At 34.5% G+C, this 17,283-nt stretch overlaps 1 protein-coding gene across 1 annotated transcript in view; it reads right to left on the reverse strand.

The window, feature by feature from the left end:
* Positions 1-16,483, reverse strand: part of LOC118273153 (venom serine carboxypeptidase-like) — a 20,683-nt gene extending 4,200 nt beyond the window's left edge. The window contains exons 1-4 of the mRNA XM_035589970.2: positions 16,303-16,483; positions 14,612-14,922; positions 9,901-10,013; positions 3,641-3,814 (exon numbers count right to left, since the gene is read on the reverse strand). Coding sequence (XP_035445863.2) covers positions 3,641-3,814; positions 9,901-10,013; positions 14,612-14,922; positions 16,303-16,337 — 633 coding nt within the window. The 5' untranslated portion in view covers positions 16,338-16,483. The remainder of the gene's footprint in view (positions 1-3,640; positions 3,815-9,900; positions 10,014-14,611; positions 14,923-16,302) is intronic.
* Between the last annotated feature and the right edge of the window lie 800 nt (positions 16,484-17,283).

The raw sequence follows: 17,283 nt of genomic DNA on the forward strand, positions 1-17,283 counted from the left end.
TTTGTTTGTCTACTTCGACTTCCTATACTTAATTGTGATATATAATATTGACGTTGTTTTTATTTAACCGGCAAATAAGGCTCTTCCTTATGAGACCACTTTGTGAATTTTCCGTGAATCTGCCAAAATATTGAATCTTAGGAAGTAACCGATATATCGAATTGACCTTGCTTACAATAAGTTCTGAGAGTAGGAGTTAGAGATGAACCATAAAATTAAAAGATTGATATTACCGAATGCTGTGTTAATGTTTTGTAACCGCTTCGAGACTAACATGGTAGGTACAAATAGTCGACCATAAAACGCCAATTTTATAATGAAAATAACAAATTAATGTCAGCACGAAGTTATTGTTTCACTCAAAACTTTTGGCTTAGGTTGCGAGCTTTTGGAGGAATTAACACTCAAATCTGGCGATAAATGGCCTTGAAATAATTCTAATCATAACAATGAACAAAGTGTGCTTATTAACCACAAAACCGCACATTACTTAACATGTGTACTTCTATGAGTAGGTAGGTACTTAACGTATGTCATCTGCTTTCTAAACATTAACGCTACCAGAAAAACCGCAAGACCACACATCGTTTTTTAGGGTTCCGTAGCCAAATGGCAAAAAACGGAACCCTTATAGATTCGTCATGTCTGTCTGTCCGTCCGTATGTCACAGCCTTTTATTTCCGAAACTGTTGGGACTACTTAGTTGAAACTTTGTAGGTTGATGTATTTCGGTAACCGCTATTCGAATTTTGAATAAAAATTATTAAATTAAAAAATTAAAGGGGGGCACTCCATACATGGAACTGATTCAAAAAAAATTTTTTTTCATCTAACATATCCGTGATGGGTGTCTATGGATAGGTCTTTAAAAAAGACATTAAGGTTTCTAAAACCATTTTTCGTCAAAATCAACCGTTTGAGAGTTAGACGCTTCCAAAGTGGAAAAATGAGTGTCCCCCCCCCTCTAACTTTTAAAATAAGAGACTGAGAAAACTAAAAAAAATATATGCTGTAGATTTCAATAAAAACTAACAACGAAAATTGGTTTGAACCAGATATGATTATTAGTTTTGAAGAAATAAAACATTTTCAAAAACCGCAAATATAACTTTGTCGTTCATACAAACACTATGTAAAACCAAGTTATTTTATAACTTTTATATTATGTCATCTACTTGCTGTTACGGAACCCTTCATGAGCGAGTCCGACTCGCACTTGGCCGGTTTTTTTTTTGTATAATTAGGGGCATACATAATTCATTAGCTTCTCATTACAAGATTCATTAAATCATGGTCAACATAAAACATACATACATGCAAATCAAATACTAAATTAAAATAAAATGTGGTAAATTAATGAGATTGGAATTTTGTCAGGTTCGATTCTAATGCAAAAATAAAATTTTACAGATTATTTTCTAGATTTCAAATCGGCTTATTCGCTTATTATTATATAGTTTTGCAGCATAGATTATACACTTATACGGGAAGTTTTTTCAGCTTAGTTAGTTAGTTTTTACAGCGGAAAAACGCAGCAAAGCCAACTATGCGCTACAAGCTACGAACTACGCGCTACATATTATGCACTACGAGTTACGGCTTTAAAATTTTGCCGCAATTTAAGTGCAAAATTAGGGTTAGAAAGCTGATTTAACATTTTTTTTTTTTTTGAGGGGCAAAATCATTCAATGACTTCTCCCGCCTTGGGTGAGGCGGAAGGGAGTGTCAGACTCTTACTGACTAAAAACCACCCCGTTCCTTCTCCTGCTTTGAGCCGGAGCCCCGGTAACCTTTTACGTTGTCCGCAGCTCCGGAAAACTGTTTTAACCTGACATCCACTTTTTGACAATTCGAGCTACATAACGATAACTGATCTCATCTTGGCAAAATTTTACTTAAAAATATTTTTTGGGATAACATTATCGTCTGTCGCCTGTAGAACGGCTCTTAAAGACATAGAGGACAGACTCGACTTAACTGCATCACATAATATATTTCATAATCTTCGTGAGGAATAAGATTTATATTGTTTAAAATAAGGGGTTTAAATTCACGAACAGTACCCTGTAATCATCTGTGGAACATGGATAATTTTTTTCACAATATTAAACTGCTTTTTATCCCCAGTGGCAAATTACCTTTGCGTACACCATAATACATTTAGAATATTAAATATCTATATGCCAGTTACATAGACAGTGCTATCGTACAACAACAAAGGATTGTATAGACATGAGCGTCATCTAATTGGTAACATTACCTCGTCCATTAGATCTGATCTACTATTTATCACTTTGTGTCACTTATTTATATCAATTGGCTTATTAGCGGAGTTGGATGTCTTGTAGTTACGAGTCCAATTTTAGAGATCATTGCGCAGTATTGGAAATTTAAAATAGAAAAAAAAATGGAAAGACAGACTACGTCTTTGTATTTATTGTTACATGTTTTCATCATTAGATGACAAAATAATGTAGTTTGTATCAGTAGATAGGTACTTATTTGTCATTGTTTGCATTGTGTCCTCTATGTATTTTTTGCCAACGACCTCAATACATTACGCCCTATCAGAGGTCAAGAGCTCCTAACTGGTCTAGATATAATTACATGTATAATGTCCAAATACTTTTTTTTTCTTTTTTTTAAAAAAACGTTGCCCCACCCTAGGATTTTCTCCTGTGTCGTGGGTGCGTTTACAAACATACAAGTTCATATACACATGACACCCAGACCCGAAACAACAATTTGTGGATCACACAAAGAGTTGCTCCGTGCGGGAATCGAACCCGCTACCCGTTGCGCGGCAGCCAGTTGCCCAGCCACCGCCCCAACCGTGCAGTCGAAATATACACAGTATATATACATACTAGTTACTTACGTAATAGTCTTGTGCGGAATATGAATCGAAAAAGTTTTATTCGTACTTGACCGATTTTATAGGAGTGAGGTGTCAGAGTATTTAACCTTCATTCAATGGGTAATTTTGATGCGTATAAGTGATTCAACAATGTCACTGTGATATTTAATATCGGTTGTTATATTTATTATACGTAACGTGGTACGCTAATATAGCCTTATAACTGCCATGCATTGGCAGCAATGGTGCCTATCAGGTAGAAAGTACTTATTACTATTTGTTACATCTGTTTTTAGGTTCATCTTTCTATTCCAATGTGTGAATCATTAGCCAAAAGCGTAGCCAAAATAGACATATAGGTAAATAGCTATTTTTATCTAGGTATGTGTAATAGGTTTTATTTAACGGTCTGGAGTGGAGTCTAGGTTTATGTCTGGTGTTTGACAATATTATATATTAGATTTGTATTGATTGTATTGATAACTTGTGATAATTGAGCTTTTTAGTGATTATCAGCGAACACGGCGAACTCCATTTTGCCACCTATGATGTTCCCTGTTGTGTGGTTGTTGTTGTGAATGTTGAATTTTTCCCGAATTTTCTTTGCTATAAACCTCACGGAGCCCACCACCGGTTCGTGCGTTCCGGAGTTATAGCGTTAGGAAGGAAAACCCAACTTTTTTTATATTACCTATAGATTGCGCCTTTGTCACCCCCTAAGCGAGGAAATGGACTTATTGATACCATACATTACGTAAATTATGTAAAAAGGTGATCTCATACCTGTAGATTGACATCCAGGAGTCCGATGTTGCGATCTTGTTCAAGTATCTTTACGCCAAGTGCAGGGAGGTAGCGGCCAGCGTACGATTCCCCGGCGATGTAGAGCGGAGCCTTGGCGACCTCGGGAAACACATGCCGGAACTGTCTCAGCGCATTGTATAGATGGCTTGAGCACTGAAACGTTAATTAATTACTGTAGTACTTAACGAGTCTTGCTTCTTCCTCATATCCTTCATATCTTATATTTCATCATTTCATGTGATTGGTCTACTTTACTGCTAGTAGGTGAAGCCGATACCTAGTAGACTAGATCTAGTTTAGAAGACTATCTTACGCAGCCTAAGTTCCATCTACAAACGAATCCATTTGTAATGAGATATTAGCATAGATGGCTAATTTTAATTTGAATGTCCGTCTTGTAATTTATTTATTTTTAATATTAGATACTTATTTTTTATTTTCTTACGGAAACAAATACTTTCGAAGATATATTGATTTGAAATATCGCGTGAGTTCACTTCAAGATACGTTTTATACGTAGAAATAACGTATTTGGCAATTATAAAAATAATTAGATGATAAAGTTATATGACAAAATAAAATACGTGTCTTTTTTCATTCCCCGTCATTATCCATTATTCAGAGATAAACGAGCCAAATTCCTCCTAGCTTTGAAATGTGCAGGTTTTTATACAGGTATGTTGATATACCTAGCGATGTTGATCTCGAATGCAAGCAGCACTAACAACGGGAAAAAACAAGTATTGTGCTTTGTGTAATTGTAATACCTAAGTGTAAATGACCACGGTCTATTCACAAACGCCCTTGGGGATACTATATGTCTGCATATAATAGATATATATCAAATGACACCTATGTTCTTTGTTATCCCAGTGCTAAAGCTGAATCATACCACTGTTTAAAAAACCCAAGGTTTTTCAATCACATTAATTTACCCTGCACGTAATTCTTGCTTTCAAAAAAGGGTTTTTTCCCCACAAACCTGTACTTAGCTACTTATCGTTCTTTTTCAAGACAGGAAATTATGTTTGTAAGTACCTGTCACGAATTCGTGATGTGATTGCAGGAAAATATAGTTATTTCTGCATAAATTATGAGATTCTTGATACTAATTAGTATTAACTACCGTATAACTTTAACTATACTATGTACAGAATAAGTATTTTTATGATTTTTTATTCAGTCTTAATTATTGCAAACAATTCCTAGTATTTCAATACATCAATAAGTGAGTAGATAACTACTTATATTTATTTACTTATGCTATTAGATCAACAGAGCAAAAGAAATTCTAATTAACTTATAGTTAAGAAACCTTAAATAACTCTTTGTTTTTTAAAGTTTGTAATACAATGAATCTTACAATAGCCTGAAAATACGAGCTTGTTTTTAACCCCCGACGCAAAAAGAGGGGTGTTATAAGTTTGACGTGTCTGTCTGTCTGTCTGTCTGTCTGTCTGTGGCATCATAACTCCCGAACGGATGCAGTGATTTCAATTTAGTTTTTTTCGTATGAAAGGGGACTTATGTGCGAGTGTTTTTAGACATGTTTGATGAAAATCGGTTGAGCCGTTTTAAAGTTATGGGCGATGAAAGTGGGGAGAGTAGCCGAAGGTCTGCAAATATACTGGGATGGGGTCTCAAATTAAACCGCACTGAAAGAATATATTGAAAGATATTATTTTTTCGTATTAACAAAAATAAAAAATTAAATAAAAAAATTAAAAAAAAGAAAAATTAAATTAAAAATGTATTAACAAAAATATAAAATTTTTAATTTTATACTAAGCCTAACTTAACCTAACCTACCTATAAAAAGTATAAAATAAAAAATTAAATTAAAAATTTAAAAAACCCCCGACAAAAAACTTAATTTTCCTTTAAAAAGTAAAAAATAATAAAAGAAACTTAATCTTAAAGTACCTAAAAATGTACTAATAATTCTAAAAAAAAATACGTCTCGTTGGGGGACCGCATGAATACGGACTGCACACCGCCGCCCGCGCCGCTATATTTATATTTTCTGCGTTATAGTTAAGTACTTAAACATCAATTTACTTTAATGTTAACACCAAGCATGTGATACTTATGAACAAATCGTAGATAAGTAAGAAATAATTAGGAGCGGTCCCCCAACGCGACGTATTTTTTTTAGAATTATTAGTACATTTTTAGGTACTTTAAGATTAAGTTTCTTTTATTATTTTTTACTTTTTAAAGGAAAATTAAGTTTTTTGTCGGGGGTTTTTTAAATTTTTAATTTTCTTAAAATGACGTAGGTAAACGTGTGAATTAACCCGTGTGTTAAAATATTTAACTAAAGATTTTATGATATTAAATTATTGTTCTTAAAAATAAAGTAGTATTTATGTCAGAATAGTTGGAATTTTGTTTTCAGTCTGATGGACACGCTTACTGTTGAATATATTTTAATGGCATTGTATGACAAAGCCACTTTAAAATTTAAATAGGATAGGATAGGATACAACTACATACATCTCTGTAAGTGAAACTTTTGGTACACTACTGCCTACTCTAAACAGTGGCGTAGCGTAGTGGGGGCGGCAGGGGCGGCCCGCCCCGGGCGGCACTTTTTAGGGGCGGCAAATTTTAAACAATACATAATAAAAATATTTTGTAAATATTTCAACCATTTTATATTTTTTTCGCAACTAGAGATCGGAGAAAGTAGTGATAGTGGGGATGGAACCTTTAACGAGTGGTCCTGCCCCGAGAGGGAACCTTTAGATAGAGTCGACTGTACAAATTTGGACCGAATAAAATAAGCTTACTCTTTAGGCGTAGTCCCGAAATCATGGAAGACGGCCTTGGTCCATCCGATCCCTAAACAAAAACCGGCCAAGTGCGAGTCGGACTCGCCCATGAAGGATTCCGTAACAGCAAGTAGATGACATAATATAAAAGTTGTAAAATAACTTGGTTTTACATAGTGTTTGTATGAACGACAAAGTTATATTTGCGGTTTTTGAAAATGTTTTATTTCTTAAAAACTAATAATGATATCTGGTTCAAACCAATTTTCGTTGTTAGTTTCTATTGAAATCTACAGCATATATTTATTTTTGTTTTCTCCTTCTCTTATTTTAAAAAGTTAGAGCCCCCCCCCTCTAAGGTTCTTAAAACTAGGGGGCACCCTTACATGGAACTGATTCAAAAAAAATTTTTTTTCAGCTAACATATCCATAATGGGTGTCTATGTCTTTAAAAAAGACATTAAAAAAATGAGTGTCGGGGGACACTCATTTTTCCACTTTAGAAGCGTCTAACAATAGACACACATTATGGATAATTATGTTAGTTAAAAAATTTTTTTTTGAATCAGTTGCATGTATGGAGTGCCCCTTTTAATTTTTAAAATTTATTAATTTTTATTCAAAATTCGAATAGCGGTTACCGAAATACATCAACCTACAAAGTTTTAACTATGTAGGTCCAACATTTGCGGAAATAAATGGCTGTGACATACGGACGGACAGACGGACGGACAGACAGACAGACATGACGTATCTATAAGGGTTCCGTTTTTTGCCATTTGGCTACGGAACCCTAAAAAGGCGATAGAACAAATCCGTCCAACTACAGACCGATAGCCATTACTTCCCTCTTCTCGAAAATATCCACATATATATTCCATTATTAACTGCCCGCTCTTGCGATACCTAGAGGATCACCAGCTACTCAGTGACCAGCAATACGGTTTTCGTAAAGGTCGATGGGCTGGGGATCTTCTGGTTTACCTGACACACCGTTGGGCACAGGCGATCGAATCTAAGGGGGAAGCGTTGGTAGTTAGCTTGGACGTGGCGAAAGCCTTCGACCGGGTTTGGCATAAAGCGCTTCTTTCGAAGCTTTCTTCCTATGGTCTTCCCGAGAAATTGTGCGAATGGGTCTACTGCTTCCTTGCAGACAGAAGCATTAAGGTCGTTGTCGACGGGGAATGCTCCGACTCTCTGTCTGTAAACGCAGGTGTCCCTCAAGGCTAGGTGCTATCACCTACCTTGTTCCTCCTCCATATCAATGATATGTTGCAAATCAGCAGCATTCATTGTTATGCGGATGACAGTACAGGTGATGCCTATTATACCGGCCGCGCTAACATTTCTCGGGAAAACGTCATCGAGAACCGAAACAGTTTGTGTCTGAAATCGAGACTTCTTTGCGGAGAATCTCAGATTGGGGTGAACTTAATTTGTTCCAGTTTAACCCTACTAAGACACAGGTCGGCGTGTTTAGCCCGGTATTAGAATTGGGATACTTGGCATCAATATTTCGAGCGACGTCCATATCCGTGGCCATCTAGAGGATAAGGCTAAATTAGCCTCGAAAAAGCTTGGTCTGCTCAACAGATCAAGGCAGTATTTTACTCCAGCCCATCGCCTGCTTCTATATGAGCCACAGGTTCGGCCATATGGAATACTACTCTCATCTGTGGGCTGGGGCACCCCAGTACCAGGTTCATCCTCTGGACCGCGTTCAGCGGCGTGCGAATCGGATTGTTGAGTGGCAGGAAAAATAAACCGACTTGACACTTTGGCAATGCGTAGAGATGTAGCTTCGTTGTACATTATATCGCCTATACCACGGGGAGTGCTCTGATTCATGACTGTTCTCGCCGAAAAGTTCTCTATTATGAATGTATGTAATGTGTAGTATACATTAAATTAAAATACCTAAATAAGGGGGCGGCAAAATTGTCTTCCGCCCCGGGCGGCCGACACTCACGCTACGCCACTGACTCTAAAGTAGGTACAACAAACAGCCTCAAACAGGCATGGTTTTTGGCAAAATATAAGTACAGAAATACAGACGTTTTCCTTATATAACTCAAGTCAACAAACGTAAATAACATAGTTGGTTATTATAGACGGCACTAACGGTCAACAGCTACGCAAAGGCACACCCAAATACCTAATTGATAACAGAATACTCGTATGTCCTTCACAGTGACCACAAACTCAAGCATTAATAGCAAAAATAAATATTAATAACTTGAGCCTAATCACTTCACTCATATAATAGACCTTACTCAATATTTGAGGAGCTACTTATTTGTTCTTTTGAGGTTAAATAACAGAAGCTCTTTTTATGAGGTCCTCACATAATATAACTTGGTACCTAATGATCATCTTACTACTAATATTATAAATGCGGAAGTTCGCTTGTATGTTTGTTATACTCAATCACGTGAAAACGGCTGATGAGATTGTGATGAAATTTAGAACAGAGGTAGAAAATGGCCTGGAATAACACATGGGCTTTTTATTCCACGAGAACGCGGGCGTGGCGAAGCTGGTGTGAAATATTAAGATGTCGCAAAGCCTTTTGAATTGGTGATACTAATTAAAATATAGTTAATAAATAATATGGTCGCGTGAAGATATGCTAAATACCTATAGGTCTAGGATGTTATGTTAAGTTATGATTGATGTGAGGAAGTTAAAATCGGGGAATTGTTTCTTGATGGAAACACCATTAAAGATGATCTGTCTATCATGAACAAGAGTAAGATATCGTGGTAGGAGAACGTAAGCAAAATACCTAAATATGAGAGAAAGCTTTGCTGCTTGCTCTGCTACGTATGTTTTAACGAGTTGTATCTAAGACTTAAATTAACTTATAAGTAAGGCCTAAATCAAGCCAAATGCTACTTAAAATATGCAAATGAATGCTAAGATTTTGACTTTGAAAGTACTTCCCCGAACCACACAGTTTTTTTACATTCAATCGAGCTCAAGTACCTACTTATATTAAATAAACAACACTAAAGTATGTACTTGCCTGTCGCGACACGGTACATTTGGGACACGCTTCATTGATTTTTTGGTAAAAAAAACGTGAAGGAGTGAAGGAACCAGATAAGTCTAACTTCACTAAAATATAAGACTATATACTGTCAGTCAATATGTTAGTTTGACTTCCTGTAATCTACATATACCTATGCAACATATTCGCATTACTTACACTTGGTTTCACGGTCAACTTATTGACATTTTATGCATTTTACGATAACATTTACGATTATGTACACTCGGTCCAGTCAATTGCTTTATAATATATTATGATAAAAATAACCATATGGCACGTACCTACATTTACTTAGGTAAGTTACCATTACCAATCTTAATTATTTGTTCTTGGTTGATCTTTGTTAACAATGGCATGAGTTAGTTGAAAGGAAGGATAAGCTTAAATCTGTACTACGTGTTGTGTATCCTTACCGTCTCCATATCTCGTATGAACCCGTCAGGATGGTCTGTAAAACTATAACCAGCTCCTATTGGGTTGTCGATGAAGAGTAAAGAGTAATCTCTCCCCCACGTCGATTTGCGTACTGAAATAAGAAATTACATTATTGTTATTATTTATTTAATAACATAAAATTGTTTGGCTTGTTAAAATATAAGAAGAAACTAAACTATTACTACTATTTTTAGATATGTCACACACAAATATCATTTTCATGTAAAATGTTTCCAAGATGAAATCATACACCTTGCACTGTCAAAAAGTAATCAGATTACATGTAGAGCCAAAGTTTATAATATAACATGCTAGTTCTAAATGTATTAGCTTTAATATTACACTTTAATTGCAGCGAAACACTACAGTCGTAGTTCGTAGTGCGTACCTCGTAACGCGTACATCGCAACACGTAGCTTAAGTTCGTAGCGCGTAGTTCACAGATCGTAGTCCGTGGCGCGTAGGTCGTAGCACACCGTTAGTAGCAGAATTTCTCTCTATTAATCTTATAACCGTGGACACAATTGGCGACTCGGACGCAGGTAAAGAGTTTATTAAGTCTACAGCAGTACAGCTATACTTTACTCAAAATACATTATTTTTGCACGGTCTCAAAAGTTACTTTAGGAATAAAAAAAAACTTTGACAGGTTTGAAATATTTTTTTTTCAAAAACTACCTGTGGTATGTTCCTAAATACCACAAAGAAAAAGCCTCTGTGACATTGTATTATGTCATATAGGCAATACAAATAATCTTCTATTATAGTTACCTCACTATCTATTATTATTATTTTTTAAAGTCAAGCAGGATGTCACCTATGCCGAACAAACGTAATTCAAATTGCTGTAGATACGCATAATTTACAAATATTCTTTACCAACACCATTGAGTAGAGAACAATCCCGATTCAATGAAAAATAAGTTCGTAAGAACTATAGGAGGAAGGAACAAGTGTACGTTTATTTCCTTATGTTTTTGATTATGGTAATAAGTTGTTTATTTTATCTAGATGGTGATACTCAACATGGGTTTTTTTATTAAATGTTATTTCTATAATCTTTATTTAATTAAATTATTGGGGTTTTTATCCAACAAGGATATGCCGTACCGTATTCTAAAGTATACATAACTTACCTACATATATTACAAAACCCCATATTTCATATATTAAACGTTTGTAATAAGAAATACCTGTAGAATACACACATTCATAGCTACATCTACAAACGTCTGTATTCTACCTAGTAATTCAAATTTGCAAATTATCAATTTTCGCACAAAAAACAACAAGGAAGGATCATCCAGTCGACTAATCTGCGGTATTTTGCATAAATCTTGTATTACGAAATCCGGTTCACTAACAATATTTTATTCTTTACTTCGTTTGGCCCTCTCAAACCGGTACTGAGTCCGAAAAATCACCTTGACTCGTTGCCATACGATACGGTGTCAAAAAGTGATAAGTTGTCCAGCAGAAATGGCCGCGAAAGTGAACTACGATCAATTACAAAACAATTATTGTGCAAGCACTTATGACGTCATACGTATTTTTATACCTTCACCGACCTTTCGGTAGTAACTTTTTAATATGACCCTTAATTATAGGTGTTTAGTTATGATTGCTCACTGGACACATATTGAAATATAGACTAATCAAAATTACATAATCAAGGGCCTATTTCATAATGTCTGGATAGCTGTTATGTCCCAGATAAATTTGAATTAAGAACGTAATTTGTATATAAACTATCTGTCGTAAAAGTTTATCGGGTACTTATAAAAAAGGAGGTGAAACGGGCGCTAAAAATAAGGTTGAAAGATGAGTCTTGCAGCTAAAACTAGATAGTTTTCCTTACCTACACATATTAAACTGGAAAAGCTAATTTTGTCCAAATCTATACAAACCTAGGTTACTGGTTCAGAATAACACCGATGTGGTTCAACGTGCCGTGATTTATATTCCCATATAGAACACTAAATTGTTTGAATTATCCTGTTCAGTTATTTTTGTAATCGCATTCATGTTGCAGATATTTTACATTAGTTTTTGTACACATGCGTACTAGCGTATAGAGATATGGGAAAATATCGTAGTCCGGTATAATCTTTTGTAAATACTTATTCTCCTTTTAATTCGGGATAAGTTTATCCCGAATTGTATAAATAAGTACTTATTTTTAATTGCAATGAGGAACTGAGTATTTATGTAAGTTTATACGTTCTGTAAAAATAAATATATCCATAAAAGTACTAAGAAGGTCAACGATCTTCTAATTACCTATGTATTTCTATAAAATTCAAGTCCATATTTAGGTATAATGGGAAATTACATAACACAACACAAGCGCATCGTGATCATGAATAATCCTGAGGTGGCCAACGCAGAAAGTGACCCAACCTGTTCGTGTTTAACAACAGGCCAACATTTTTACGAAAAGGGATTCCCCACCTACCGTTTGCGTAAACTAATAATATGAACTTGACATTATTAAACAGTGGAATACCACACATATTTAAGTCAGTCACTGAATGTTATTGTAACTGTTAAATAATATTGAATAAGGAATTTCTAGTATCAGTATTTTGGTATTTAACAATAACTTTTATCTATTTATTTCTAATAGGTATTACATATAGGTAATTAGGTACAATACAATATTTACCACATACTTAATTCCTCCTTTTTTTAAAAAAAAAACTTTATTAGAAATATGTAAACTATAGGCATTCTACAAGTTACCATATATTATAATTGTTTGTGATACCTATAGCTATAGCATACAATGAATTCACGAAGTATTTAAAACCGCAACAAGTCTATAAAAAAGAGGATGTGGCATCATTCCATTTAGGATTAACATCTGGTAGAAATAGGTCACCCACAACCGTTGTCAACAGTTGTGTAAAGGTTTAAAAATTTGTTCTAAGAAACAGTTCTTACTAAGTTAAAGGTTTACATAACAAAGACTGACTCAGCTGGTGAAAGAAGTGTAAACACAGCACAGGAGTTGGAAACACTCATCTACGACATGATGAAATGCGTGTGAATGAAATTCTTAATCCAATGCAAAATCTTTGGAAAGACTCAAACCCAGACGGTTTGAGTTTGAGATAAGTTATTGATTTCGATCATAAACAAGGACCTCTATAATTTTAGCGAATGTGTAAATTGACAAATCCGGCCAAATTTACCTACACGAAACAAAGTCGGCCTTTCTTTATGGAAAAGCACATTATCCAACAACCTCAAAGCGATATAAGAATATATATGAAAAATATTTTATCTATTCTATATGGCTAGATTTCTAGATAGGTATCTATCGCATCATTCAATGTGCAGGCGCATCAATTCGCAGTGGGTCCATCTTCCCAGGCCAGTTAGAGCGACCGGCAATTGTGTTATTGTCATAGGAAATTGCAGTTATCATCCTGCCAGAAGATTCGCAATTTTGCATTCTACTGTTTTGGCTTGCAGATTTCATTATGGCAATCTGAGTACATAATATCTAGAGATATTTAACTAAATACATATAAAGGTAGTGCCTTAATACCTATGCTAGGCTAGTATCAATAAGGTGATTTCATCAGTACCGATATGGGAAAAAAACTAAATTAATAAGGTCTTGCACCTCCTATACAAATACCTATGTGTCTGTAACTTTTTCAACATTATTCTATAACAATGTCAGTAAAGTCACAAAATAGAGGTGAATTCAATTCAATCTCGTGCCTTAACCCCAAAATTAGTACGTTCAACCAACCAAACAAAAACTCTTCACGTTTGATACTAATTGCTATCAATTTATGCATATACATGCAGGTTAAGTACCTATTAAGTAACATTATGTTCTAAACGGTAAATATGATAAAAAAAAACATTGTCCCCATCTGTTAAACGGTCCAATTTTTTATTCAGCAATGGAGCCTTACTTTTGTTAGTCCAAAATAATATTTACCTACATCGAAAATTTGTATTGACTGGCTTTTAAATTACCGTATCATAATTTAATGTCACCTTGTCTCCGATGTAAAAGTTAATTGATACAACTAGGTAGGAGGAGTTCTTATTTTTAGATAGGTACTTATTAACAAAATCCAGTTCTTTAAGGAAACCACTTAAACCAACTGACCTAATAGAAGATTCACAACATTGAACTTACGCATCTTTAAGACACCTTGATAGATGTAATTAAGTGTTGTGCTTTAATCGTTTTGACTCATTACATATTTATTTATTTCTTTAATCAATAATTCACTCAGGATTTCCTCATCTACCCAACAATTTCATCGCTGCGTCTTTCCGTGAATACTAAAAAGGTGTGTCCGTGTGTCATCGTCACACATGTCGTAATCTAGGGACATGGGAATGCCCGCTTACCGTTGAACAAAAAGTTGTTAATTTGAGCTCATAACGGTTTGAAGAATAACAAACTTGGCACCACATAAATTCTGATACGTTTTTGATAGTGCAATCCTCTTGGTCTTATTTTGATAACATTTGACGTTAAAATATTTTCGGGGCTATAGGTAAACCGGGATGCTTTTTAAGAAGTGTCATATAGGTACATTTAATAATATCTCTCTTTTTCCGTAATATGGATAGATTTCCGTAATCACCAAAATTTAACAATTAGGAAAGTTTAATACTAAACTAGTAACATTTAATACTAAGTATTATGATACTTACATTTCAATTCCTTGTTCTTAATTTCAAAGGGTCCTATCTCATCGAAGAGTCCAGCAAGGCTCGAGGATCCTGGACCTCCTTGCAACCACAATATCCATGGCGAGTCCGGTTTATAGTTTTCCGCGGGAAAGTACCAAAAGAATAGATTCGAGTTGTACTTTTCATCAACAGTGAAGAATCCGGAATAACTTGTTCTATTATAAAATAACTTTGGATCCACTAAAGAAAGGTTTCTTGCTTGTTCTGCTAAATTATTTTTCACTAGTTGTGTGAGAATCAGGGCTGGGGATCTTGCTAAACATGGTGACAGGCTGAAAAAAAAAAATAACATTGATTTCCCGCTCAAACTGGGGTTGCCAGGTATGGCATTTGAATATTTATAAACACGATCTGCCTATTTCTACTCAATCATTATTTTTATTATTTATTATGTCTACGATTGTTATGTGTGGTTTGAATAATTAATATTAAGTCGTGATATTAAACCTGTTTTTGTCGAGCGTGAACAAAACAGGGGTCAGCGCCATTGTTTGTGGTTTGATAATAATCATAAAGGCACCTACTTAGATAAAGACATAAAGGTTAATCCCGACTAATTCCCTACACGTAGGAACCCACTTCCTGGATTGATAAACTAAACAGGACTTCTGTATTTATTAGTACACACGAAGACTTATAGTTATGTATCCTCATGAATTGTATTTGCTTCATGTGTATAGGTACTTATCTAGTTACCTAAGGTACCGCCTTAGAAATAAATGTTTGGTATCTTATGTACCTATATTGCGGCATATATGTAGGTACCTATACATATATGAAGTAACGTTAAAACAATGAGAACAAACAACCCATGACTATTGAGAAAAAATACGTTGAATTTACATTGAAATGAAACAGTTTAAACAATTACTCAAGCACTCCACATTTTCCACGAAATAACTGAATACTAACCGTATTATAAGTACCTTGACATGCCTTGACTTTATATAAGTAAGGTACGTATATTTTTATTTAATTAACTTTATCTATTTAAATTGTATCTACTTACCGACACAATAAATTCTAGTGACTAGATATCTTTAAAATAATTGCCTACCAAAAACTCCTAAATTATGCGAAGACAATCAACAATATCATTTTGCTTTTAACTCATGGTGAAATGCTTATAGACCTATAGTATGTAACTATCTAGCTATGTAACTGTAAGTACCTGTAGAGAAAATAAATAACTAAGACACCACTCACAAATACCCATACCTAACTGATAACGCATGTAAACAAACATTAGCAAGCCTAGATCGATACTTATTTGTGACGATAACATGCCACTAAGCTGTAAAGCTAAACCTAGGTGCTAAAATTACCTAATCGATGTACTTGTATCTTACCAATTCCTTGTGAGAACACAATCGTTTGTACTCTGATACCCTGATTGATACGACAATGAATCAATCAATTTAAACTATTTGCAAGTGCAACGACACTGAATGGCCAGTGCGTTGAATCTAACAGGCATATCATTTAAACTATGGGTACATATGGTTGCCAATATTTACCAATCTATTACAATGCGTGAACAACCTAACAATTATGTTATTGCTAAACTTTAAAGTAAGTAAAATAATTATTAACCACAGATGTGAACAACAGGATATTACAAATAACAATTATTAAATTAAAAATAACTTTACCTTGCCAATAAAAATAATCCAACGAACACTTGCATTTTGCACCACAAATAACTTTGGTTTTAAGTGAAAACTTTTAAAAATTTTAATACGATTTTGTGTTTATTTTTTCCGTTTCGTATTTTAAATCGAGCTGCGATCGCGTTCGCCTGTATTGGGTTCGCAAACCGGACTGAATCACTGGTCTGATTCGAACGCGTGACAATCGGCGATCAGAGAAATTGCACAACAGAGCTAAGTGACGTCATGACATAATCTACATAATATTATGTGCGTTTGTATAATTACTTCAGCTAAGTATTTACTTCTCTAGTGCAAGTGCAATGACGTTTAATCACGTTTAAGAAAAAAATACAGTGTCAGTCACGGTCGAGCTAAATTCGTATTTAATTACTTTTTGTCTGCTTTGGCTATTCCAGGGATTTACCGCAAATCCATTAGATGTAAGTAAATGTTGTGTTAAAAATAGAACTAGTAATAATTAGTTGAATCTAAGTAAGAATGATTAAACACAAGTCCAAAATTAGATATTAAGTAAGCCTCGAGAAATCTAATAACTTGAATAAAATATGTAGATAAAAATTTTACGCCTACGCTTAACTAATCACGCATTATTATTATTATCTCTATGTAGGTAAATAGTGCGTAAAAATAGTGTTTTATAGTAGAATGTTGTAATAATTTAGCAAACCTTTTTTAAGCTAGCTGTTACGCAGATAGATCGAAAGAAACTATTAATTTAACGACGTTAGTTAGCATTCTTGACTAAAAGTTATTATAATATAATAATAACGTGTTTAAGTATGCCAAGTAAACTGAAACAATAAATTAAATACGTAATTTGATATTAAAAGAAACACAATGTGTTTCTCACGGCGCCAGCAACTGATGTGTAAGACTCTGAGACTCTTAGAAAGTTAAATTTAAAACGATACAAAGATATAGAGAACAATATAAATATAAATTAAACAAACCTCTAATTAC

This window comes from Spodoptera frugiperda, chromosome 1 (assembly GCF_023101765.2).
Source record: "Spodoptera frugiperda isolate SF20-4 chromosome 1, AGI-APGP_CSIRO_Sfru_2.0, whole genome shotgun sequence".
Lineage (NCBI taxonomy): Eukaryota > Metazoa > Arthropoda > Insecta > Lepidoptera > Noctuidae > Spodoptera > Spodoptera frugiperda.